Source organism: Engystomops pustulosus, chromosome 1 (genome assembly GCF_040894005.1).
Source record: "Engystomops pustulosus chromosome 1, aEngPut4.maternal, whole genome shotgun sequence".
Lineage (NCBI taxonomy): Eukaryota > Metazoa > Chordata > Amphibia > Anura > Leptodactylidae > Engystomops > Engystomops pustulosus.
Genome location: NC_092411.1, coordinates 214,525,592 through 214,542,638, shown reverse-complemented (window position 1 = coordinate 214,542,638; position 17,047 = coordinate 214,525,592). Strand labels below are relative to the sequence as shown.

At 40.5% G+C, this 17,047-nt stretch overlaps 1 protein-coding gene across 1 annotated transcript; it reads right to left on the bottom strand.

The window, feature by feature from the left end:
• Positions 1 to 1,282: 1,282 nt before the first annotated feature.
• On the bottom strand, positions 1,283 to 16,497 carry EXOSC9 (exosome component 9). The gene is made up of 12 exons (XM_072119344.1): positions 16,192 to 16,497; positions 14,063 to 14,157; positions 12,761 to 12,880; positions 11,598 to 11,700; positions 10,406 to 10,543; positions 8,376 to 8,458; positions 7,868 to 8,000; positions 6,478 to 6,566; positions 6,253 to 6,399; positions 5,952 to 6,124; positions 5,055 to 5,124; positions 1,283 to 2,267 (listed from the first exon to the last, which is right to left on the bottom strand). Exons 1-12 carry the CDS (start codon positions 16,255 to 16,257, stop codon positions 2,177 to 2,179), a joined length of 1,308 nt encoding a protein of 435 aa, XP_071975445.1. The 5' UTR covers positions 16,258 to 16,497; the 3' UTR covers positions 1,283 to 2,176.
• Between the last annotated feature and the right edge of the window lie 550 nt (positions 16,498 to 17,047).

Below are 17,047 nucleotides of genomic sequence, written 5' to 3'. Positions count from 1 at the left end.
AGCCTCACGTCCCATTGATCCACCTAATCTACCTTTAAAGGGAACCTACCACCACAAATCTACCTATAAAGACTTTATTAGCGTCACATGTTTGAATACATTTTCAGAAATTCATAAAACCTACATAAATTTGGTATCACAGAGATCCTACTGAACCAAAGAATAAACTAGTTGTATCATTTGGAGCGCACAGTGAGAATCAAACTGATCCCACCAGAAAGTAATTTTTTTTTACACTAATTTCACCACATTTGGAATTTTTTTTTCCTACCATCCCAGTACACAACATGAAATAAATGTCACTGAAAAGTAAAAATTGTTATGCAAAAAATAACCCCCTCACACAGCTCTGTACATGGCAAGGTATAGATTTGAGGGTGGAGAGCAAAAAATGAATGGGGAAGAAAATGCTGCACCGAAAAGGGGTTAGAACTACGACTAGTTTGTATTATTGAAAATTTCATACTCCGTTAAATACTCCTCAAATCCGGCAAGAGTATTATTACCCTTCTGGCAAAATGTTAATGAGCCTTAAAGTTGAGCAGTACCCTGAATGCACGAACAGGACACAGTACTCAACCCAGAGATTCTAAAATCAATACCACCCTAGAAACTAAATTGTAGACCCTAAAACTACTTATACTGGGGAACCCAACAGCAGACAAACTAAATCTCCTTTCCTGGTTCTTCTCCCAGCATCACACAGCTGCTTCTCTCCTCCATGTGCTGCCATTTCTCATACTGGTTGTACATGAAAGCATTAGGATCTGGAGTAGAAGAGGACCTGGGTACAGTACAGCTGACAAGTGCCTACCATTCCTGGACACTCTCCTGTAGCCTCTCTGGTTGTATACATTAAAGTCAGGAGTTGGGACACCTGCAGAAGTGAACTTCTCAGCTGCACCAATGAACACTTCCATCATTCATGGACCATTTTGTTGGCACTGAAGTGCAAAAATAGCAACTTTTGGAAGGAGTGGAGTAAATATGCTTAGTATGAAGGAAGATTGATTGTATTGAACAAGGTTGATAAACTCACCAGTCTTGTGCTACACCAGATTTATCATCTTACATCAGACCAGTCCATGCACTGCCCCTGTGCAACACTGATAAGCTGCCCACGTTTTCTTGAGTCTCGTAAGGTAGAGGCATTTAGCAGCCCTTCTACAGCAGCATATGCTAAATTACACTCATGGTGCTTTTTACTGATTACACATTTTATTGAAATATATTGAACTAGGCCAAGCCCCTGCACATTTTGGTTGACTGGAATTTCTAAATACAAAACTGTAGTCTATCCATAGCCTTATTGATTATTTAGCTCTATAGTTTAGGTTTATGGTGGTAGCTCCAAAAATTTTTTTTTGTCCCAGTGACAATTGGATTGTCAATTTTTTGCTGTAATGGGACCAAGGATTATGAAAAAAAGTTTTATTACAGCCACTTACAGCTGATCATTGCAGGCTGCAACTAATGCAAACCATCCAGAAAGGTCTGCCTGTAACTAGGGGTTGCCTATAAGTTAGGTGTCTATAGTATTATGGAAAAAAAAGCCTGTCCAGGTATTGTATGCTTTGTAGGAAAATCCAACATTTGCAAATTACGACCCAAAGCTGGATCCACACTGAATTTTATGTATAAACTAAGCATATACTTCGTGAAAGCACCCTGACGTATACATTGACAAATAGTAGTCATAGGCAGACTGAGGCAGAGTTGTTGTGTCCCTTTGGCCACTATACATCTCAGGCCGCCTGAGAGCGTTGTATGCAATTAGCGGAGGCAATTGACAGCTATGGGAAGCTGATGCAGCATGTTGCATGTCTCCTCACAGCCCTGCTGAGCACATAGGCTGACCCAGCATGAGGAGGACCCGGTGATTTCATATTAAGACAGTGACATCACTGGGGGGGAGGTTTCACTCCTCCCTTCTGTATTGGCAGACAGGGGGATACGTTGAAATCAATTTACTGGGCAGAAAAAAAAAAAATTACCTAAATGTTATTTTGTATGTGGAAAAGAAACACTGGATACAGTAGACATTAATATGGACTATTTTTGTACAATTTAAACAAATATGTGCCTGTACAGTTCCAAACATACTTCAATGCTGTCAAAATCCCAAATATTTCAGAATTAAAAAAAAATATTTATACGGTCGCTAGATAGGAATCAGCTAGCGGGCAGCTCTCTTTTTCTTCTTTTTGGTAGACGTTTTGCTTACAGATGATTTGTCCTCGTCTTCCGCTGAAACTGAAGGTGGCAAACTAATAGAGAACAGGGAGAAAAAATAAAATGCGTTGCAATGCCATGAACATTTGTGGTTTTGTTTAGTTCTTACAAGCTAAAAGGCTTTCTTAAACATTCATCTGCAGTCATACACCAACTATAGCCCTATATGATCACACTGCAGTATCCGGTCTCTATTTCTGCATCTTGAATTTATAAGCCCAATTGAGTGTGCTCAAACCTGCCAGGACTGCACTGCCAACATAGCTGTACATGGTTGGGTCATACAGGGGGACATGGATCTTTATTTAAACTAGTTTTTTATCTTTTTGAAGATTTTTTTTTTTTTTTAATTATTTTTTGGGTGCATCTTTGCAACTACGCTATGGTCTTAAGAAGTTAATAGGCAAGTGTGTCTGTTGCAGTGATCCTAATGCATCTCTGCGAGATTTTTATTTGTGTATTTTTAGAGCTAATTAGACACTTTCAGGTGCAATTCTAAATACAAGTGACCCATTGTTAATTTCATACGTGCACCTAAAAAGTTGCTAAATTTAAAAAAAAAAACGTGCATCACAATGGCAAATTTAGAAAGCGACATAGCACTGCTGAAGTATGCCAACTTTAAACAATGAAAACAAAAGATACTTGTGCCCCATAGAAGATAATTATTCATCTTCTAGGGTTGGAAAATGCAGTGGCCAATAAGAGTAAGAGGTTGCTGATGCAGCTTCTTATGTTCTAGAAAAGGAAAATCTTGTTCTTAAATTTAAAGAAAATCTTTCTGAAGTAGCTCCGGAGGTAGTTTTTCCTCCTTGCACCATCCCCAATTGGAATTCTCCCATTCTGAAATAAAACTCCTTACAAAAATAAATTGCTTGGGTTACAGAGGAAGTGTGGTAGTCTCTGTTAGGCCACCCTCTGGAGATCCGCCTACCCTCTCGGCGGTTTCTCTTTCTTCTCCGGCAAGCTCTGCGCAAGTAGCTCCTGTTCCACTGCCAGCGACGCGCCTGCAGCAGAGGAGGCTACTCCATGCCCCCAGTAATTAATTTGCAGAAGGAGAACATAAAGTTTTATTTCAGAATGGGAGATAAAAGTTTTAGCTAAAAATAGATTGGGGATGGTTCAGGGAGGTAAAATCTACCTCAAGAACTACATCAGAAAGTAGATTACAGATGGTAGATTTCCTTTAAAGTAGAGGTTCCCTAAAGAGTTCAGCGGATAAACACTATTAATGCCGATGTAACACTACACAAGAAGCCAGGGGAACTCTTTAGCTCTATGTGCACATTTGTCTGGGTGAAGGTGCATGATGAAAAACTGATATCCAAGGCAGCTCCATTGCGCCAGGTATGGATGGGTGAAGCGCACATTGGGGGTCATTTATCTTTAGTCAGCACATTTTCCCCCCCCCTGTATTTCTGCCTTGTTTTATTTATCTTAGACATTGATATATCAAGGCAGCTCAGTTTGTGAGGTTTTAGCAAAATATTATTTAAAAACTTGTACAAAACTCTTCTGCAACCCCTTCTAAAATTTTTCTTACGCCGTAACGGGAATGGAGTTATTTGCCATTTTTTTTTAACCAAAATTACAAACTTATTCATACTTCCACATGGGATTTTTAACCCCTTGATGACTTGGCCATTTGGCACGTTTCTAACAGAGCCCTTATTTTGATGTATATAAATGTCACTATAAGTGGTCATAACTTTGAGCATACTTAACATATCCAGGTGATTTGGATTTAAGCTCAAATATATAAAAGTGCCAAAAAAGTTGCAAGTATAAGAGGGGAAAAGAAAAGGAAATCCCAAGATAAATGACCCCCAATGAGTATTGCCCATAAAGGAAAGTTCTCATCTAGTGATGTTTACACAATAAATATAATTTAACCCCTTCCTTTACAATTTTACTCTGTTTTATTGCTGTTTAGCTCCTATAACTCAGTGATGGACACTTCATGTGTGCTGACAATGTGCTTAGATTATCAGGGTACAGGGCTTAGCTACTGAATATTCTACCAGTATCTGAAAAGAGAGAGGAGATAAATCAGTCATGAGAGGAATATAAAACTCAGTGACACACTCAGCAGATATGTCTCTGTGTTATCTCCCTGCTATCTGCGAAATTCTGTATTTTTGTTAACAGTGAATTATAGAATGTGTTATTTCGTTATCCTGAGGAGATCTAAAAATCTTGACTTCATAGGATACCCCTTTAAATTACTTGCCATTGGAAAACATGCTTGCTGCATTGTTTTTCTGTTTTTACACTGACAGAAGGGCAGATTTATTGAACTCTGATCTTGTGGTCTGACAACTTTCTGCACAACTAATAGGAAGTGCTTTATAAATCTGGCACAGTACAAGATCTTCTGTCTTTGAGACACTGGATGAACTTGCCCAAGTGCCTTCTGTAAAAGGTGTAAATCTGAGAAGGCAACTTGCCCATAATAAATACTGATTGATCAGTTATAGACAACGTAGATGCTGTGTTATCCTTACCGTGACTGATATAATGACCCCCCCCCCCATGTTAAAACAAAAGCATAATAGAAAAATCTCAAAACAATGCTTTTGCCATCTTTTCATGGCCTAATTGTTGGGGCTAAAGTCGATTAGGAAATTAAATTCCCCTACTTGTGTACCTTTTATAGCAGTGTTGAGACAGCACCTAACCTTTTAGAAGCCCGCATGAAGGTGACCCGGTCTGCCATTATAAATGCAATCCAACCATTTTGGGCCACCACAGGATGATCGCTAAGGGGTTGTGACCAGCATACATTTTATTATGAGTGAATTTACATCAGAAAGTGTCAATACCTGGCTTCAGTCTTGGACTCTGGTTCAAGTATTATTACGTCGTCTTCCTCGCTGTCAGACAGTACAATATCTGTAACAAAGTACCATATACATCAACACGGAAATATAATAGTTCAAACCTATCAAAATGTAAAAGTGCTGTTGCTATTCCTCTGTGATGTCTGTGGCTGGAAGCCGACCTTATTTCCTAGAGAATCTTCTACTAACTAATACAATAGTAATTTATTAAGGTTTTCCTATTTACAGAACACAATACAGGCGGTCCCCTACTTAAGGACACCCGACTTACAGACAACCCATAGTTACAGACAGACCCCTCTGACCTCTGGTGAAGCTTTCTGAATGCTTTACTATAGTCCCAGGCTGCAATAATCAACTGTAAGGTGTCTGTAACGAAGCTTTATTGATAATCCTTGGTCCCATTACAGCAAAAAATGTTTAAACCCCAATTGTCACTGGGGCCAAAATTCTTTTTGTCTGGTTCTACAATGATAAAATATACAGTTCCGACTTACATACAAATTCAACTTAAGAACAAACCTCCAGACCCTATCTTGTACGTAACCCGGGGACTGCCTGTATATGTGATTGGGCCATGAACCACTGAAACCCCAACCAATCTAGTATCTTTCAGAACTTCTATAACTGGACAGTCTGTCTTGTAGACAGGAATTCAGGGGTTCCCCATTGTGGTGAATGATGGAGGTCCCAGCAATGTACAAACTCTTCCTTTTGTTAAAATCCAGATAAAACATGTGGCAGAGTCTAGAACTAAGAAATGGAGACTTAAACCAAAAGTTAAGTTTCCTGGAGACCTGCTGTGAGTCCTGTGTGCTCCTATTATTAACAATCTTATTATTATAGTCTAGACATACATAGTAATATGGGATCTCATACCTTTAGAGGTGTGCTTTGCAGGTTTTTTAATAACTTTGTGGCTCTCTGGGGACACTGAAGCAATGTCTGCATCATCATCTTCATCTTCTGATTCCTCTAATTCACCCCAAGCATTTCCAATGCCCTCTCCAATCTGTGCAGTACCAGGTGCCCACACAACTGGCTTTGATACACTATAATAATACCACGTTAAGGAAATCTTAACGTGATTAGAAATGTAAAGCTCGGTCAATTATATGAATATTTTTTTCAGCAATCCATTATTTTATCAATTTTTGCAGACAGACTTGACAAAGGATACGCATCAGCTGGTGGCTCCGACTTAGAAATTATTTTCTTAGCTTCCCCTTTGAAATCCGATGTATCCACAGAACTTTTGTCGATTTTTAAGGAAGTTATTTTTTGCTCAGGTAATGACTCTGCAAATCCAAATTTACCGCCCTCCTTTCTGTACAAAAAACATGATAAAATATGACATGAAACCAGTTTTATATTTTGCAACCACCACATATATTATTCCACTGACCTGGCTTTTTTGTCATTTTCTATGGCTTTCTGTATGAGCTCGGTTATCTCCGCCACCTTCACACCAGCTACTTTACTGCACCTTAATACCTGAATATAAGAGTATATTATGTGACTGCATCACAAGAACTCAGAGTAAAAGAATCAGGTAGTGGTTCATCTCTACAGCCAAGAAATTCACCAAATATCATAGCAAAGCCAAACACATTGTGGTTCTAACTACATCTTGCCCTATAAATACACTAGGTCAAAATCTGAATGTGTCTTCCACCTTGGGAAAGCTTAGTCTGACAGTTTTCTAGCCAGTATTTTGCTTCAGTATTTGGAAGACAAAATCCAGAAATGGATCCTTAAAACAGAAAAGTACAAATTTTACACATAGATTTCAATGGTTTGTCAGGGTGTTCCATTAAATGTGTATTTTTTTAATTTTTAATTTTTTTGTTATTAATATGACCTTAGTAATGGTGGTGTTAGATAGACGGCATCCATTTAAACAGGTTTATGCAAAACCCTTATCATTACTACAGTACTAACTGCCACCAGAAAGAGTAGGGTACAATCTAGGACCCTCCACTGGGCGGCAGCTGCAGGCTGCTGTGAATCAGGAAGCCATGGGTTCCCACTGTCTTTTCCAATAAAGCCTGGCATTACAAGGCTGGAAAAGCCCATGGTTTTTATCCAAGAGTTTCTCAAGAAATAGATTTTTGGCTCTTCCTGGTACCCCAGGTGGTAGGTGCTAAGCGTTAGTGCATCATTAAACAGGTGGTCTATTTGATAGCTCTATTACCAGTCATATGAAAGTACCAAGAAAAAAAAATTCATTTGGTTTGTCAAAATGGACATAGTCCATTCCAATCCAACTTATTCTACCAATTCTAAGTAAAACAATTATAATATTAACCTCTCCTTGGTCCAGTGTGATCTTCTTGGGGTTGTTTTCAGAGGGCAGGAGCACACAATATGTATTGTGCATCTTATCAGTGGGAGAAAAAAAAAATATTTTATTTACACATAAGCCATATAACCAATTATTGGTTTATGTGTAAATAAAAGATTTTTATTTGCGACTGATAATATGTAGTGTGCAGTGTTCTCTAGTAGCATAGAGGGGAAGGGTGTGTTGATGCCAATGCTACACAATTCATATTAAAGGCTTTTCTTTCCTCCTGCAAATAACCTGGAATGTATTTTAGTACAATATGTTCTCCCATCCCTTTGTCCCACAATATATCTATTGGCTTATGCCCCAATCTCACACTGACATCATGTTATAATGTTTGTCATCACCGTGAAATGACAGACACTAATACAATACAGACTGAAGTAACAAGTCTGTCTGACTAGGTCTTAAAGGTTACAGTGATCGATGAAAGAGACTACCTACTTACCTGATCTTTCAGCAACATGATCCCCCCACTTGACTGAATGGTACAAATCTCTCTGTGCTTATTCATGGCAATCACCAAGAGACCATCCATGACACGTTCTTCACGTTCACTAGGATCCACCAGCAAGAATGTTCTAAACAAAAGGTACAAAATCAACTATTTGCTAACATCTTGTTAAATGTGAAACACCCTTACCTCGTATCGAACTACAGCACCTTGTGTGCCCGAAGAATTAACTCTTTACTGGCTCCACACTACATATTCTCACCCCTTTCCTGCATGAGCCCCCCACTGCTCAGATCACCCCCTTTCCTGCAGCAGGTCCCTCTATAATGCCCCCTTTTCCCTCTGCTGTTGTCAACTACAGAGCCAGCCCTGAACTGCAATGTGCTGACATCATCATGCCTGACCCAGACGAGGACTGCAGAAAAGGACTTCTATGGGCAAGGTAAAGAAAATAGGCTCCTTCCACAACTGACTACATGAGGTTTAATAAAACAATTCATACCCTTGCTGGAAGAAGGCAAAGCTGACACAAATTGGCATGTGGTGCATGCTCAGAGGCACAGGATCTCTTTCTTCTGGAGAGTACTAGTCAAAATAAAAAAAAAATATATATAAAATAATTAAACTCCACAACATTTTTTTTTTTCTTTAACTTGTGGTCACAGCAACATGAGGCTCCAATAACTTTATTCCTTTTATTTGCACAAGTTTAGAAAAAAAAAAAAAAATACAGCACCAGATTAACGCTATTTTTAAGTCAATGCAAAGATAAAACTTAAAATGAATTGATGTCGTAACCACCACCATGAATTACGCTCAGTATGCACAAGTAACAAAACCAGTCACCAGAATATCAGTGTTAAAGGGAATCTGTCACCACATTTGCACATATACAGCCAGTGACAGGTTCCTATAGAGCTCTAGTAACTGACTGACACCCTTCTTTTTGCTAAAAATAACATCCACATAAATCACCTTTTTATATTACCTGGTGTCGGGAGGGGGCGTGTCCTGTTCAGTCAGCCCCTCCCATTTACTCCTCCCCATGCCTTATGCCTCCTTACTGGTCACAGGTGATGTCACTCTGTTCACATGACATGATCTCAGGTACTTTAGCCTCTTAATAATTGTAAACTGTACCACATGCATGTATCTGACCACATGAAGTCACAGCAGCATTCTACTCCTCTCCATCCAGGCTGCTGTAATATCATGTAATCACATACAAGGTGTACAGGTTGCTATTCTTAGAAGGCTAAAGAACCTGTGATGATGAGGTCACGTCATGAATGTAACACAAGGCACTGTGTAAAAAAATGTACACAATATTTCCCATCTGTACATAGAGCTTTATATGTCTGAAGTTAGATATTAGCAGACAGTACCTAAGTATAAGGAGGCAGAGCCGGGATTTGCAGAGACACAGAGCTGTCAGGCAGAATAATGAGGGGGGGCTCTCCTTTGGGAGGACGTAGCGGTGGATATCCCGCTCTCCCCATTATTTCACCTGCTGAATGTTTCTCCGCACCACATGGCCAAGGTGACCACAAAACTGAGCTTGCACATACTCACACCTGCGAGGTGCCTGATAGCGCAATTCTGGAAAAGGCAAGCCCCTCCCTCCCGAATGGACCTTCTCTCTAGGGTAAGGGAAACTCGCAGTATGGAATATCTGACTGCTTCCCTGAATAATCCTATCCCATTATTCGACAAAACCTGGGAACGTTGGGACTGCTACTGGCTAGAAGAACGAGCAGGAGGAGGAGAGCGACATGGTCACCCCTTAGTTTCTACCCAAGTGTTAATTGTTGTCTTAGTGAGTATGTATGGATGTCTTTTGTTTGTACCCCTCTCCCCAACCCCTTTAGACCGGATTGGCATAATGTTGATGCCGTCCTTGGTATTTGTTTCACTACCATGAACATATTACACTGTTAGATTTTGTATTCTGTTACGCAAATGGAAGATTTGAACTGTTGATATCCTTTGAGATAAAATTCGTCTCTCAGTTGTATTACCGTTGAAAAACTTCAATGTGAAATATGTACGTGATAATTTGTCTGTTATATATTTTTGAAAAATGATAATAAAAATACAATTATATATATAAAAAAAAAAAAAAAGAATAATGAGGTGTGGTTCATTGCCAGCCTGTGAGAGGAGTCACAGATACCAGAAAAGCAAATTTGTATATCAGAAAAACATTTGTAATTAAGGTACAGAGCCTCACTGGCAGCTAATTTTAGGTGATATGGAGAGAACTTGTAACCCTTTATCAGCAGGCAAAGTTACTCAAGGTGGTCAAAATCTGGTGACAGCTCCTCTTTAAGGCTGTTTCACACAAATGTGTACAGCCTGTGTAGACGTGCCCACGGGCTGCACACAGAGCACAGGACGGGAGTCCCTGCGTTATATAGAAATATAACGCAAGGACATTCCTTCTGCCGGCCGATCAGCCCCTACGGTTTGGGATTTCCATCAAGCTGTTCTTTGTAGTGTGTGGAGGATTTCAGTCCTCTGCATTACACTTACCACTGTGACTTCTTCTCCTTGTACAGATACATCAGGCCTCCTGAAATGACATAGGGCCGCCACAGCTGCTATACTGGCTGCATCAATGATGTTGCCCTCATGATTTAACAGATGCAGATCAACCCGAATCTGCCACACCTATAGAAAGAGAACATATATAGAAGGGTAGGTTCCGACTTGCGGGAATTGTTGCAGAAATCTCTGCTATCCTCAGATATCCATATGTTTATTTCCAGATACCTTTACTTTTTGTATGCAGAGCGATGTACCTAGTCCCATGGGAGTGGGGCAGACATGTATGACGTCCAGGAGGGGGGGAGATGAGATATAGAGGACATGTTTTTTTTTTTTTATTTTTATTTGAAATCGATACATGATGGAGTGGTTTCCAGAGGGTGGAGGCGAATCCACTCATCACTGGCCACTCCCAGGGGACTAGGTACACAGCTCTGCATACATGAAGGTAAACTTTCATCTAACTTTTTTTTTTTTTTTAAAAAGCTAGTTGAAATATAAAAACTCTTAGGCAATGTGTACACTATTTTTGGAGAGATGGGGGGGGGGGGTGTGGAGTCAGAAAAAAACGCTGTTGATGACAGGTTCCCTTAAAGTAACAAATCTTCCAATTATAAATATAAACAGTAGGAAACCACGATACATATTACAAATGTTATTAGATAAGAAAATGTGTATCTTTTCGGCAGGGGGAGTAAGTGTCCAATCACAGAGGGTCTGACCAATCTAAATACAGCGCTGGTGCACATGAGTCACATAAGCCTCATTAAAGGAAACCTACCACTTGAAGTGATAGGTGTAAGATGCATATACCGGTGCTTACTTTAATTAGTGTCCTAAACCGCTTGGTGCGCCGAAGCTCCTTCGGCTGTAAAGAATAAAAAGTGTTTAAACCGTGATACAGCGGTTTAGGACAATAATGAAAGTAAGCTCCGGCACCAGCTCACCCTGAGCTGGTGCTCGGTATATGCATCTTACACCTACCACTTCAAGTGGTAGGTTTCCTTTAATTCCTATATAATGGCATCACAGCATAATTTTAAAAGTTGATTTTAGAAGGAAGACCATAGATAACAAATATGAAGAGATCACAGAAATAGTGCCTTGATCAATTGAGTAAGAGTCCCTGATTTATCATGCTTGATTTTGATGGTAGATTTCTTTTAACCCTTCTTACCTTCTCTCCTGCTTGAACGCATAGTGATTCAGTGTCAATACATTTGGAATTCCTCAGGCACCTTTCCAGAAGTCTATTGAGTTTTACCAGAAGTTCAGATGGCCTAGGATATTAGAGAAAATAGACTGTAAAATAACCGTGATACAACTATTATAGACAATGTTCACTTTAGTCACAACTTAAGAATGTGGTGAGCTGTTTTGTCATTTTTAATGCATAAATAAAAACAAAAAAAAAAAAATAACTAGCAGGATATTTCTACATTACACTATATGTAGTTAGGATTCCAGGCTTTATAGAAACAGCTTATAGTGGTTTTCCCAATGATGACATAAATCTGCCATCCTGGGGACCGTCATGAGAAATAGGCCCACAAGTCTCCTAAAAGTGCCCAATGTGCATTCTCACTACTTCTATTGAACATGGGTTGTTGAGGATTTTCAGCAGCTTTCTTTATATGGGACACCTTAAGGGACTTGCAGGTCCAACTTATGCAAGTCTTGGGACCACCATGATACACTTCTTCCCCATCACATGGGTTAACAAATTAATCCTGGGGTTAGCTACTGTAATTGCATCATCTGCGAGTGCTCCTAAACAGAATTTGTATATTCTTTTATTTTACTTACATTATAACCCTATGTCAAATTAAAATATTACAGATCCCCATGATAGTGGTAATTTGGAGAAAATCTATTGAAAAAAATCTTGCTCCAAACCAGAGATTTTTGTTGCTTTAAGCAGCTGGTTATAAATGTACAAGGGCTATGCTTTTGTTATAACTTTTATTATAACTGTATATCCAGCCACCAAGGAAACAGAGTTACAAAACTACGAGGGGAGTGCATACATTAAAATATGATGATCCGGAGGCGCTCAGGTGAAGTAGGCCAAGTTCCCCAGACGAATAACTATCTTTATTCTGCGATCGGGCAGTATATAGAGTGATAATAAAAAAAAAGTCCTGGGGAACTTACAAGAACACATCTACCATTACTAAACTGATAGTAGATGTCCTTTAAGGGCTCTATCACAAGGACATTACAGGAAATAATTGTACATAGAAGGGATGAAGATGTAAGGTAACAAAAGCTTTGTGAAAGCTGTACTCAGAATTCTGGACAGAAGAGTACGTTTACTATCTAAACTGTAAAACATCTTACCTTCCTGGCTCAAATGCAGGAGAGGCCATAGGCGAGAGTTCAAGATTGAAGAAAAGGATCCCTTCAGTAGGTCTGTTCATCTTAGGGGCTACAAGTTCACATGACACTTGACCAAGAACTCTGAAAGAACAGTGAATATATACAGTATTATACACATTGTGTAAGCAACTATTTACACACCACACTATATTTTCCTTCCTTAAATTAAGTGTTTTTCAGGGTCAAATAACGTTACTTTCCTGATTGCCAGGGCTGTGGAGTCAGAGTTGTGATTAAACAGACTGACTCAGGCTCCAAAAATATTTAATAAATTGGTACAGTTTGATTAATGCAGTATGTGCTGAAAATAGGAAAATTATGAAATGTCCTTTTTTTGTTCTATTCCTGTTCTAAGGATTTAAAATCTTTATAGGTCCGAAGCGCCACATTGTCATAATGGTCAACTTTAACCCGCACCCGACATGTACCAACAAGCACATAATAGTACAAAATGCCAACCCAGAAATAAATGAGAAATACCACCGTACAGTAATAAATACCAATAATAATAGTGGAGACCCCAGAGTAGACAATAATAATGGAGAGACCCCATGCTACTGCTTCTCTCCTCTATGTGCTGCTCTGCGTCCCACAACAGCCTCAGGGCCCAAAAACGAACTGTACCAGGAGCCAGAGAAGACACGGGAGCAGTACAGTACAGCTGACAAGTACTTAACACTTCTGGGTCCGCTCTGATTTGGGCCAGGACACAGATGAGAGAGACCGGAGAAGACTTCTCAGCTGCACTCGCCTCTACCCGGCCTCCTGCACCAATGAACACTTCCATCAGTTATAGAAGTGTTGATTGGACTCATACTCTCAGCAGGGTGTGGACTGCAACATACGGCTTTACAGGCCACATGTTGTGAATGATTCTGCTAGGCTATTAGTTAAGATGAATGTGGATGCACTTTATGTACATGCTCAGCAGCGAAGCTCCTCACCCTCAGACCAGTGAAATAAGGCACTGGGAAGGAATGTCTGCATCTATCTCCCCAGTGCTTGAGTGACCATTTTAGTGTAGTTGTTGTTAGAAAAATTGAGGAGTCGGCTTTCAGACTCCATAGCCCTGCTGATTGCACATTCATTGCATAATGTGTTGCAAAATAACAGTGTTGTCCATACAGATATTGACTTAGAGGCTCAACTGGCTCCTGCCTCTTGCTTTTAAGTTTTGGTGCTGTCCATGCCCATAGAATTCTCTCTTAGTATACCGGTACACAATCCTGTACAATGCACATTAAACATATCCTCTTGAATCACCTGGTTTTTCCAAGTTCCACAATGCAGCAACCATACTCTGTTCCAAATGTGATCTTTATGTTTCTGTAATCATAGGTTTGTCGGCCATCAATACGCTGAAAATAGAAAAAGAAAAAAATTCAGGCGTTTATAAACTACAACTGAATTATAGAGATTTGCTGAATATAAAGGGGTTGGAAATAACAGATATTTACCCCCGCTCAGGTTCCGCATACCCACAATGTGGCATCCATTTAGTGACACACTCCTGGCTGTGATGGAAAGTTGTCAGAGAAGACAAAGTTGAACACTTGTGCTCATTTTGTGACCACTGCGGCTACTGGGTGCACCACCAGCCAGTCAGTCAGTCAGTCAACAGAAGGAGCAGATGTCATGTTCTGGGAACAGGAAGCTGGAGCAAGGTAAGTAGTACTTATTCCACCCCCCCCCCTTCCTAGAACCACACACTTGGTGTTTTACACATGGGAACCAATTCAATTCGTCAATGAATTTTTAGGCTCTTATCAGCCATCAGCTTGCCAATCAGCTATTTGACTGTTTTACTCTGCTCTGTGCAGTACAGATCAATGGTATTACTGCAGACCAATGCCATTCACTTTAATGAGAATAAGCTATAATACCAGCCACTGGTATTACCTAGGGTTGCACAATGCATCAAAATTTCAATACCTTTTTCGATTTTCAGAGAGACAGAACGGTTCAATAACAGGATTTGTTTACGTGTGATAATCCACATGGTCACAACTCCACCAATCAGAGGGAAAGCATGTGTGTGTGAGCGCAGGCAAAGAAGTAGTAAGCGAGACAAGCAGGGAGATTGTTTGCCGTCACTGTGACGCTTGAGGTAACTAAAAGGCACTAGGAGCTGCTTACTAAAGTAAGTAGGGGGGAATGGGGGATCGTGAGGTGGTGACCCCTGACAGGCAAGTTAAATGGTTTAATGCGAGCTCACTCCGACCGTGGGTGTAACTAACAGCCGACACCCGTGTATACTGACGTCGGCTCAGCGCTGCGTCTGATATATGGGATGCTGAGAGCTAAATTACAGTGCTCAACGTCCAATATATCAAGGTTGATATACCATCAAAATCAAGCATGATAAACCAGGGTCACTTAGTCATAGCTCCAGGGACCGTGACTGTGGTAATCTTATAAATTTTTCTAATTTTTAACTTTTAAAATTGTGCCAATGAGCCTGTGGGGCTACCCTAGCCCCTCTGTGATCTGACTTTAGAGACTGTTACACTGTCTCACCCTCCTCAAGCTCACTGAGAATACAGCAGGAAGTGCTCCCTGCACAAGTTTTGAGGGAGCAGGGTCTGTGAAGCCAGATCACAGAGGGGCTGAGGGTGAAGACACACATGGCGTTTTTAGGCCGTTTTTGGGCCGTTTTTGGTTAGTGCGTTTTCAGATCGTTAAAAACGCATGCGTTAAAAAACGCATGCGTTTTTTGAAAACGCATGCGTTTTTGTCCGTTTTTCATTGCGCAATTTCGGAAAACTGACAAAAACGCATGCGTTTCCAAAAAACGCATGCGTTTTTAAAAACCGGATGCGTTTTTTAACGCATGCGTTTTTAACGATCTGAAAACGCACTTAGTAAAAACGGCCCAAAAACGCCATGTGTGTCTTCACCCTAAGGCAGGCTCCCTGGCTCATTAGCATAATTTTACAAGTTGATTTTAGAATGAAGGAGGCCATAGATAACAAAGAGAGGATTACCACAGTCACAGGGCCTGGATCTATAAGTAAGTGTCCCTGGTTTAGCATGATGGACTTTAATGGTAGATTACCATTAAAATCTATTCTATTCAATTATTGCAAATTCTTTGTAATTTTTCTGCATTTATAATGCATCAGGAAACAACGTACAGCGATGTGCAGGGCACAGAAGTCACTCTAGAAGTGGCGCAGTTTCACGTATGAAACAAAATTATCCTTAAATTAACTGGTTAAAAGTAAAAAAAAAACTTCCATCAATCACTTCATAGTAAATGAATAGATTACAATGAAGAATTCAGTTTTGATTTCTTCAGAAAAACTTTTCCCATGAAATCTCCTGATCCTGGAAGGTAACAGCGTGTATGTCCATGCTCATATACAGCTCTACCCACTCCTATACACACGCACCTTCCTGTCAGTTATCGCCTGCAGTAGGAAGGTCCTCTCACAGTTGGACAGCGGGGTTTCTCTCATGTTTGCCCTCTCTCATACACGATACATATAGGAAAAACGCAGCGATAATCTTCACTTCCACACTCCAGTTCACACGTGAGGGGAGCACTACGTCATCAGCCCGCGCGGCTTCGGCTTCTCTCCGCCCCTTCTAGTGACGCCATTGCCTTAGTTGACGGGAGGGAGGAGGTCCTGCGCTAAGTGTCATCGTGGGTGACGGCTAGGGGGCGCTGTCAGAGTTGTGTGCGCCCTCAGGGCGGTGGTCTGTCATCTGTGCGGCGGACATTTTCATGCCGATGAGATGACGTCCTCCAGACTCTCTCTCTTCGGAGAATTAGTGGTTATCGAGTCTCATTGCTGTGCGTGTCCTGTACTTTCCAGCAAGCCCCTCCTTGTGTAACGTGGACACGTTCCTTCTAATAATCTCAGAAAAATTTCTTCAATAAATGAATTCTGCAGGGCCCCCGCCAACAATAGGCTAGTGTCAGGGCGCAGGGATCCATGGGATGAGGGGCTTTATCTATTGAATTCAAAGGGGGTATGTGGGGCTTTAAATACTCTAAAATAACGATGAAGGGGCTGTTAAGTATGATAAACTAGGGAATATTTTAGGGAACAGGAGACTGTTTTAGTTTCAGAATTTTTCATGTAGCCACAAGAGTTTACTGCAAAGGGACCCACTGAAGCTCTGCCGCCCAGGGGCCTACTGAAACCTTGGAGCCGACCCTGGATAAGAGTGTGCATAACTCCAAACTTTGTCCAGAGAGAAAGAAGGACAAAAGATGCCAGTCCTTTTGCTCCACCCCCTACT

What these genes read in the sequence shown, in the direction of transcription:
- EXOSC9 (XM_072119344.1), bottom strand. Translation starts at nt 16,257, where the DNA reads ATGAGAGAAACCCCGCTGTCCAACTGTGAGAGGACCTTCCTACTGCAG. An exon ending in AGGCGATAACTGACAGGAAG is followed by an intron (nt 14,158 to 16,191) that starts GTGCGTGTGTAT and finishes TTCTATTTTCAG; the next exon opens with CGTATTGATGGCCGACAAAC. An exon ending in GCGTTCAAGCAGGAGAGAAG is followed by an intron (nt 10,544 to 11,597) that starts GTAAGAAGGGTT and finishes CTCTTTCTATAG; the next exon opens with GTGTGGCAGATTCGGGTTGA.